The 10,224-nt window shown below is 50.8% G+C and overlaps 1 protein-coding gene across 1 annotated transcript; it reads left to right on the top strand.

The window, feature by feature from the left end:
• The first annotated feature begins 5,489 nt into the window (after nt 1-5,489).
• On the top strand, nt 5,490-7,568 carry LOC142765886 (neprilysin-11-like). Its single transcript, XM_075867690.1, has one exon. It carries the CDS (start codon nt 5,490-5,492, stop codon nt 7,566-7,568), a length of 2,079 nt encoding a protein of 692 aa, XP_075723805.1.
• Nucleotides 7,569-10,224: the final 2,656 nt, after the last annotated feature.

Genomic DNA, 10,224 nt, shown 5'->3' with positions numbered 1-10,224 from the left:
TGATTAGGACCTCAGGGGCTCCATGTCGCAGCACAATTTGGGTAATAAAGAACCTTGCAACTTCTTGTGCAGTTCCCCAAGGAAGAGCGGTGGTCTCTGCGTAGCGCGTCATGTAGTCTGTCGCTACGACAATCCATTTGTTCGCGGATCGGGATGTAGGGAACGGGCCCAGAAGGTCCATTCCGATCTGTTGGAAGGGCCTCGTTGGGACGGCGATCGGCTGCAGAAGTCCGGCGGGTCTCGTCGGTGGGGTTTTTTGTCGCTGGCCGTCACGGCAGCTCCGGACGTAGTGGGTGACATCGGATGTAAGGCGGGGCCAGAAGTATTTCACCTTGATTTTTGTAATCGTGCGAGCTGTTCCGAGATGTCCGGAAGACGGGTCGTCGTGGCACGCTTCCAAAATTTCGTCACGAAGGTCTGCGGGGATGACAAGAAGATAATTCGCTCTCGTTCCGGGGTTGAAATTCTTCTTCACTAGGATGGAGGTTTTGAGGCTAAATGCTGGTAAGTTGCGCTTGAACGCCCTAGGCACGGCGACGTTGCGTCCTTCGAGGTAGTCGATCATGGCGCGGAGGTCAGGGTCGGCACGCTGCTGGGCGGCTAGGTCGCTCTCTGTCACGACTCCGAAGAACGCGCTGTCTTCATCGGAGTCCTGTGGGGGCGGGTCGACGGGGGCGCGGGACAGGCAGTCGGCGTCGGAGTGTTTCCTGCCAGATTTGTAGAATATTGTAACGTTGAACTCTTGCAGGCGCAAACTCTACCGCCCAAGACGGCCAGAGGGGTCTTTCGAATTGGCGAGCCAACACAGCGCATGATGGTCTGTCACAACCTTAAACGGTCTACCATAGACGTATGGGCGAAATTTTGAAACGGCCCATATGATAGCCAGGCACTCCTTCTCGGAGGCAGAGTAGTTTCGCTCTTCCTTCGACAGACCACGGCTTGCATAGGCGATTACCTTTTCGTAACCGCTTTGCTTTTGGACGAGGATGGCACCCAAACCGATATCACTAGCGTCCGTGTGCATTTCCGTTTCGGCGTTTTCGTCGAAATGAGCGAGCACGGGCGGGTTTTGCAGGCGTTGTTGCAGCTCGCAGAATGCCTTTTCTTGGTCGTTTTCCCAGCTGAAAGGGGTGCTTTCTTTCGTCAGGCGCGTGAGTGGCTCTGCAATGCGTGCGAAGTTTGCGACGAAGCGCCGGTAGTATGCGCACAGTCCGAGAAACCTTCGCACACCCTTCTTATCTTTCGGCCTTGGGAAGTTCTCAATGGATGATGTTTTTGCCGGGTCAGGTAGAACTCCCGCGGCGTTCACAACGTGACCCAAGAACTTGAGTTCCTCGTACGCAAAACGGCACTTCTCGGGCTTCAGCGTTAACCCCGATGTACGAATGGCCTCGAGTACAGATTCCAACCTTTTGAGGTGTTCGTCGAAAGTCCGGGCAAATACGACAACGTCGTCGAGGTATACGAGGCAAGTGTGCCACTTCAGGCCTGCTAGCACAGTGTCCATGACTCTCTGAAACGTTGCGGGCGCCGTGCACAGCCCAAACGGCATCACCTTGAACTCGTATAGACTGTCCGGGGTTATAAATGCAGTCTTCTCTCGGTCTCTCTCGTCCACTTCAATTTGCCAGTAGCCGGTCTTCAGATCCATGGATGAGAAGTACTTGGCTTGGCAGAGGTGGTCGAGGGCGTCGTCGATTCGTGGCAGGGGTACACGTCCTTTTTGGCGATTTTGTTTAGTCTCCGGTATTCAACGCAGAATCTTAAAGTGCCATCTTTTTTCTTCACGAGTACAACCGGCGCAGCCCACGGACTTTTCGATGGCTGTATTAGGTCGTCGCTGAGCATGCCATCTACTTGAGTCCGGATGGCTTCGCGCTCGTGTGAAGAAACGTGATACGGTGACTGTCTGGTAGGTCGGGCTTCATCTTCGGTTATTATCCGGTGCTTCGCCAAAGGTGTCTGACGTGACTTCGAGTTCGAGGAAAAACACTCGCTGTAGCGACGGAGCAACTCCAGTAATCTGTCCCGATTTTCTTGCGACAGCGCCGGGTTCACGTCGAAAGGATGTGGCAGCCTGGAAGCATCTGCGCGTGCGCGTTCAAAGGTGGCGACCGCGATCACTTGACTCGCTTCTTGCGATTCTTCGATGAACGCATTTGCAGCGCCCTTGTTTGGATGCTGGTACTCCTCGGTGAAATCGGTGACCAAAACGTGGGATCTGCGTTGCTTAAACCGCGCAATGCCTCTTGCGACAGACACACCATGGTCTAGAAGCAACCTTTGGTCAGTCTCCACGATAGCGCCGACGTCAGGAGCAGCACCTTCACAATAGACGGCGATCATCAAGCTTGCGCGGGGTGGCAGGGTGACGTGATCGTCGGCGATCCTTACGGCAGCACGGTGTCCGAGGTTCGGCTGCGGCGTCGGGGAGTGATCGGAAGAAAACGTTATCGACCTGGTCTGCAGATCAATTATTGCGCCATTGTCCGTCAAAAAGTCCATTCCGAGAATTACGTCGCGGGAGCAGTTAGGCAAAATGACGAACTCTGAAGGGTACGTATGTCGTCAATGGTGACGCGCGATGTGCATATTCCACTTGGGGTCACGAGGTGGCCTCCTGCTGTGCGTATGTGTGGACCGTCCCATCTGGTCGTAAGTTTCTTTAGCTTGGACGCGAATGACCCGCTCATGACCGAGTAGTCGGCTCCCGTGTCGATGAGGGCGACTACGTCAAGGCCGTCGATGGACAACTGGACGTCGGATGCCGCTTTCCTCGAATTTCGGGTGCGTCGGGGCGTCGTATCGCGGCTTGCGCGTGTTGATGGTCGGGCACTATGCGTCGTCATCGTCATCTTCTCAGCGGCAGGCTTCGTCATTTCGGGTACGCGTCGTGCAGCGTAGCTGTCGTCGTTTTCGGGGGTCTCGTCAGGGTGTCGTCGGGTCGTCGGGATGAGGGCATGTCGTGAATCACGGTCTTGCGTCGTTGGAGGGTTTTCATTTTCTCGCCGTTGTGCAACTTCACCTCCAGAAGTTGCTGCTTTTAGTTTCCCCCTCGTGGGCTGGGGGACCTTCCACGGGCGAAGTCAGCATTGCTGCGACGGTTGGGGGATTGGTACGGGTAGGGCGACGGCGAACGGTTGAAACGGGATGGTCCACGGCTAGTGTTCGACAGGTATTCTTCGATCTCAAATGGGCGCTGGCCGGCTCGTGGGTGGGGTGCGTCGACGGAGAACCCACGCAAACCAGCCTCTTGTACGGGCAGCGGCGGTAGACGTGGTCGGCCTCTCCGCAGTGGTAGCACAGCGGACGATTATCTGGCGTTCGCCACACCTGGGTCTTCCTGGGCGCCTGGTTTCGGGTTACAGGGGTTCGGGCGGGCGACATTGGGCGGCGGTATAGCGGGGCCTCTTGATAACGGGTTGGGACGGGTCGGGGCCGACGAGCAGCAGCGGAGTAGGTCATCGCTTGTGGTTCGCAAGATGCTTCCGACGGCGTGGAATTCCCCAGTGCTTGCTGAGCCTCCTCGCGGACGACGTCAGTGAGGGAGGCGACTTGGGGCGGTGGCGTTGCTGGGAACAATTTCCTCAGTTCCTCGCGAACGACGGCTCGGATGGTCTCCCGCAAGTCTTCCGTCGCCAATCCAGGGGCGTTTACCGGGTTCACCGAAAGGGTGTTGAGTGGTCTATCGTATTGCCGCGAACGCATATCCAAGGTCCTCTCGATCATCGAAGCCTCGGTGACGAACTCAGTGACGGTCTTAGGGGGGTTGCGGATGAGTCCAGTGAAGAGCTCTTGTTTAACTCCCCGTATCAGAAAGCGCACCTTCTTCTCTTCTGCCATTTCTGGGTCAGCTCTCCGGAACAGCATCTTCATCTCCTCAGCGAACAGTACAACACCTTCGTTAGGGTGTTGCATTCGCGTCTCCAACAAAAGGGCGGCTCGTTCTTTCCGCACAACCGTAGCGAATGTTTTGAGGAATTCGCTCCTAAAGACAGTCCAGTCGGTTAGGGAGCCTTCATGTTTCTCAAACCACGTTCGAGCTGCATCCTCCAAATAGAAAAAGACTGATTAAACGTTTCTTCGTCATCCCACCTGTTAAAGATGCGGATGCGCTCCAGCTTCTCCAGCCACTCTTCCGGGTCTTCACCAGGAGATGCTCGGAATGATGGGGGCTCACGAGGTTGTTGCGGAACGACGGGAGGGTTGGTAGCGCTGGTCATGGTGCCTGCGTTGATCATCGTGGTTTTTACGTCTTCTTTCCTTTTTTTATCCGGGAGCAGTCCAAACTCTGGCTGAAGGCCTTGCTGTCGGCGGCTGACACGAGTTGGGCGTGCTTGTCGTGTTGGGGTTGCTTGTCGGCTTGGCAATGGCTTAGGGTTCATGTACCCCGCACCTCCACCAGATGTCACGCAGCAAAGGACGACGCAGTTGTCTATAAGGAAAGCAAGTTTATTGGGGCGAACCTGTGCTCCCCTAACAACTGAAAGAATACGCAGGCGGCGAAGCAGCGGCCGGCAAAACGACGGGCACGCTAGTGAACCTGTGCTCCCCTAACAACTGAAAGAATACGCAGGCGGCGAAGCAGCGGCCGGCAAAACGACGGGCACCCTAGTGAGCGTCGGCGATCGAATGTCGCGGCATCGGCTGTGCGGGAATTTATATCCCTCGGCGCGAGGGTTTCTCGAATAGTCGAATTGTATCGAGAACGCCGTGATAGCGTTTGTTCGAAACGCTGTTCGTTCGGAACGCTCGAAGCGCTGTTCGATAGCGTTTGTTCGAAACGCGGTGATAGCGTTTGTTCGAAACGCTGTGAAAACAGTGATAGCACAGGCCGGCGCAGCCAGGCCGAAAAAACAAAACACAAAAAAACAAACCCAATGCATGGTTCGCGGCAATATGCATAAACGAAGTACTCGTCCTTTCCTTTGGTAGGTACCTTTTGTCGTTGCCGTACATGAAATACTTCAGATCCTCAAAGGAACTCTTAACAGACAGACTGAAATGGACGATTGTGTACTTAGGTCCAGCCGACGTAAATGATGATTTCTTTCACAAATTGAAAAAGTTTAAATTGACGTCATAATAACTGCACTATAAGGAAAGGTAATAGATAACGTCATATGTGCGTTTCTGCTGTAGTTTTCTGCATACTATAATTGTTTGTGTCGAACACACAAGCAAACCCCTGAAATTTCCTGCCTTTCTTTCAATTATGTTGCTTTCATGCTTGTTCACAATCACAATACAGGCACTTGCATTCAAACAAATGCTAAAAAGTAACAAAAGCTTCGAGCATCCCTCCCTTCTCTGCTGTAATGAATTATTGGCTGCGCTTCAGTTTGGAATCCGTAGAGCTTACCTTGACTGAGTTGTTAAAAAACGTAACGCTGACGCAAAAGGTCGCCATTGCATCATAAATAACTAATATTTAATTGCTACCTTTCGTGAAAGACATCGAATCACGAACTCATTGCTCTGTTTTAATGCAGAGCGTCCGAGCATCGCATGCCGGAGCCTGTGCTGCCGAAGGGAGTCAGGTGAAGTTCTCCAGGGTGGTTACCGTTGCCCTCGTCATCATCGTGACACCGCTTCTAAGCCTACTGATACCACTGCTTCACTACCTTTTTTCGCGGGACACAACATCTCCTAAGACAATAGCTTTCTGCAGCACCCCCGACTGCGCTGCCTTCGGACATGAAGTGAGCTTGGCCATCAATGCAGCTATAGATCCGTGCCACGACTTCCACGGATTCGTTTGTGGAGGCTGGAAAGAGTCGACGCTCCGACCATCGACGGAGGCTCGCATGATCACCGACGCGTACGACATTGCAATCAAGGAAGTGAAAAACGACGCTCAGCGGGCAAGCAAGGCCACGCAGTTCTTCGGCAGCTGTATGAGTGCCGGCAAGCACAAAAATGAAAACCTGGAACGGTTCGCCGAGCTAAGAAAAGTCCTTAGCCTAACCTGGCCCGAGAGCAAGCCCCGAGGAGTACAACCACTTGACGTCATGGTGAACATGGCCTTGAACTGGCGGATGAACTTCCTTTTCGACATGGGAGCCGTCGCCGTGCGTCAGTCCACCACTCTGTTGTTCACACGTGGTCGGCTGGACATGGGTTGGGAAGAGAGAGTACACAATAAACCGCAGCACGGTAAATACGAGGATTATGTCGACGCTCACTACGGCATCCTGGAAGTGAACCCTTCCAGAAGAAATATCAATGCGTCGGAACTCCTTAACCTCGAGCAGGCCATACTTAACGCCAAGCTTGCGTTTCTGCACGACGCCCCACAGCAAGACTGGTTCAATCTTAGCGCCCTAGATACGAAGACGTCGTCGCTACCGCCAGGCCTTTGGCTAAATATTCTTAGGAAGCATGACAGACAGTTCAACTGGACGAACGACGACATCGCCATCGCTGAGGACGTCAAGATATTTCAAAGTATAGACAAATTGCATAAAACCAACGGCAACGACAAGCTTATAATAGGGCTCTCGTGGATATTTATACAGACTCATCTGTGGGCAGTGACTGGCGAACCATCCTTGAGATTCAGTGACAAACAAGATGAGCTGCAAACGTTTTGGGAACGCAGCTGCATGGCATACGTGGAATCCCGTCTGGGGCTCCTCGTCTTGCCGAAATCGTTCACTGACTATTATGCCGAAATCGAGCACCGAAATTACATCGATAGTCTTCTGAAAAGAATGAGAGACAACGCAAAGCAACTTCTCAACAATCTGACCTGGATGGATGGACCGAGCAAAATGTTGGCCTTCCGAAAACTGGAGAATATGACCCGCGTTATTTTGCCCGCTGAAATCTTCTTCGACAGAAAGACACGCGACAAACTCTACGGCTTGTTTCCCGAGATGACCGGCAAAACATTCGTCACAAACCTCGTAGAGACGACAGAGATATACCGGAAACTCCGCAGAGACGAACACTTTGGAGACGTGTACAGCGTTCACCTCTTTCCGCAATTCGGACTCGAGCTCTACTTGTACTTGGCTAATGCGCTCACACTGGCCATCGGCGTGCTGAATCCGCCATTGTTTTATAAAAACGCTACTCTGGCGATGAGGTATGGTGGGATGGCGTCATTTGCAGCGCGTGGGATGGTGAAGTCATTCGACGAAATCGGTGTAAGAGTGAACGAAGAAGGCCAACGCGGTCTCTGGCTTACACCAGCGTCAGCGTCCGCTCACGAAAAGAAGTCGAGATGCGATGTGCGCGCAAGCGCGAACGCTAGCTCTTGGCGACCTCTGAGCGTGTTTCCATTTATCCCAGGTATTGAGCTCGCATACGTAAGCTATGAAGCTGCGGTAGGAGGCGGTTACTTAGACCTGCTTGACTACAGGGTGATTCACCTGGAACCTTACTCGGACGACCAAATTTTTTTTATCGCTTACTGCTACGCTCTCTGCGCCCATCGGCCGCAGACTATGGCTGACGAGTGCAACGTTCCTGTCAAGAATTCTCCTCAGTTTGCTGCAGCATACCATTGTCCAGTGGGTTCACCTATGAATCCACCCAACAAGTGCACGTTCTTTTACTAGAGGAAAACTTGCTGTCTATATAATGCTAATAAAAAGTAATCAATGTGGTTAGTATCATACGTTTATGCACAAGCCATTGGATCGAGTGATTAGACCGCAGGTCTCATCCGTACTTGTAAGACTACGGCATTCATGTTTGCAGGCCTATGCGGGGTGGTCCCAGGTAGTTTTAGCCAGAGTTTAAAACTATGCCGGCCCCCGCAATCACGACGCAACCAAATGCGTGTTGCTCGCTATTGTCTGGAGTTTGTCAGAGTATGTTTTGTGGTCTCAAATATCCTTCATTTAAATCTGTTTCATGAACTGACTTTTCAAGAAATGAAGATGCATAAAAAATTTGAGTGGTAAAGTTGTAAATCGGTTTGCGAAACGTGCGAATAGATAGTTTTGAACTGTGTATCTGTTAAGTGTTATGTTTTTTTATCTATTTACAAATGGCCACAAAATTAAAACCACACCCTTTCCTCACACCAGTTCATGACAGTGATAAGCAGTCACAGCGGTTATCGTTTTTGTGGCCGATAGCAAAACGTGTTCATCGTAAAGCCACCACGATCGCTGTGGCCCAGCGAGACATCACATGGGGCCTATGCTATGGTCTTTTGTACGCGGAACGTTAGGGAGCAGTAGAATCATTGTGCGCACTGGCGAACGAGCGGGTTTGTCACGTGGTATTTTTTGTATTTCGTGGGCATTTGTAATTAGCAGAAAAACCCAAGTACTTAACAGATATGAAAGTCAAAGCAATCAGTTCGAACATTTTGCAAAACGATCCATAACTTTCTCATTGAAATCTTTTATTCATCTTCGTTCCTTCAAAAGTTAGTTAATAAACAGATCTAATTAAACAATATTTGAGAGCACAACATAGCCTACCTCCAGGCAACAACGGTAAGCAACATGCATTTGGTCGCGTCGTAATTACGTGTGCCAGCATAATTTGAAACTCTGGCTAAAGTTACGTGGAACACCCTGTATACTTGTTGAGTATTCTGCTTCAGAAACTTGTGACTCACAGAGTCGGGGCATTCTAGTGAAGAATTGTGAACTGAGCACCACTAGGAAACAACAAGAAAAAAGTCCTACATCAGTGTGCCATATTTTGTGTTGACATTTCTCTAATTATGCTAAGTTGACAATGAATCACTAGTTGCGAAGATGGCATACTACCCGGATAAAGTAGAGACACGGTAAGCAGGCGCAATGAATTGCGTATATCTCAGGAATCAGCTTTGAGCGATAAGAAAGCCTGGGAAGTTAGAGAGAAAAATAGTCTGAACTCCTCCTGCGTGGCCCAGGCGCAGGCCGGTAGTATATTCACCAAGGTTGCCTTACTGACCCTGTTAGTTTAGCAGAGTTTTCAGATGGGCCAAGTCATAAATGACTCAAAGTGTGGAAATTGATCACAGAGAAATTTCGTGGTGTTTCAATTTCCCCAGTAGTGCATGGCACGTTGTGCTCTTCTTAATATCCTCTTTATAATACGTGTCACAAAGCCCGCTTTGTGACATTTTCTGTGGCGTCATCCACATTTAGTACAAATTCGCCACGCGAGTGCTACGAACATTTGTAAGTCCGCGCAAGTCCATTGATAAAGCGAGGCACAATCAAGACAATAAATATGTGCAGACATATTCCAGTACCTGTTTTTGGGTGCGTGCGCTCGGTTTGGGACGCTGTGCATTTGCTATCGAATCAGATTGTCTCTTTCTTTCCCAGCATGGTGAACTACATTTCGAATTTTACAACTCTCTGATTTTGAATACGTCTTAGTAATGAATAAACCAACACCGTCATAAAGTTCAGTAAGACTATATGAAACACGGGTAAATCGAGCTATTTTTTTACTTTCAAACAATCGTCTTTGGCAACGGAAATGCCTTAACGTGAGTAAGTAAGAAAATGGGCATCTGAATTGGGAAAAACATCCGCAACACGTCCTTCAATGGAACATTAGGCTCAACAAAACCGATAGACAACCGTTCATTTCTTTCCTCAAGAAGGAACTTACATTTTTGCACTTTGAAGAGTGTTGGTGTGACCAGGAAGGTGGCGCGCTGAACGTGTAACATTGTCACGGACGGCTATTTTCGGCGACACCGCGTCACGGCAATTAACGGGCGCCGTACTCCCCGACTGACCGTGAGAAACGGCGGCACATGAAAGGGAACCGATAAGTGCAAAATGGGGTGCTCTCCTTAGAACGTCGCCGCCGACAGTTAATCCTTTTGTAACTGTGGCGACGTCTGCAAGGTCGTAGAAGGCCGCGGTATACCCCGAACAAGGATTAGACTACAAGACGCACCCGCTGAGAGCTAAGTGGTTGACCGTTCCCACGGAGAAAAGCGTGGGAAACGCTCTGGTGGCCAAGCCGTATGACAACAACCCGACAGGTTGTCACTCTCGCTAGTTGCGGGCCCTCTCCCAATTAAAAAGGGGTGGGGTCGAAATATTTTTGGGGTGGAGTTTCCCATCAATTAAACGCGCATGATTGGACCCAGGTAGAGGTCTCTTGTCCCCAAGGAAGAGAGCGAGGAGACATGAGAGGGATTTAAGCGCAGGATTTTGCCCTGCTAGGCAGACTAGTCGCTGACCAACATGGTGTAGAAACAGATCAACAAGCATCTCTTCTAGAAGTTTTTAGTGTGGCTCTGTA

This window comes from Rhipicephalus microplus, chromosome 6 (genome assembly GCF_043290135.1).
Source record: "Rhipicephalus microplus isolate Deutch F79 chromosome 6, USDA_Rmic, whole genome shotgun sequence".
Taxonomy (NCBI): Eukaryota; Metazoa; Arthropoda; class Arachnida; order Ixodida; family Ixodidae; genus Rhipicephalus; species Rhipicephalus microplus.
The sequence above is the reverse complement of the archived record's forward strand: the minus strand, read 5'-3'. Positions and strand labels throughout refer to the sequence as shown.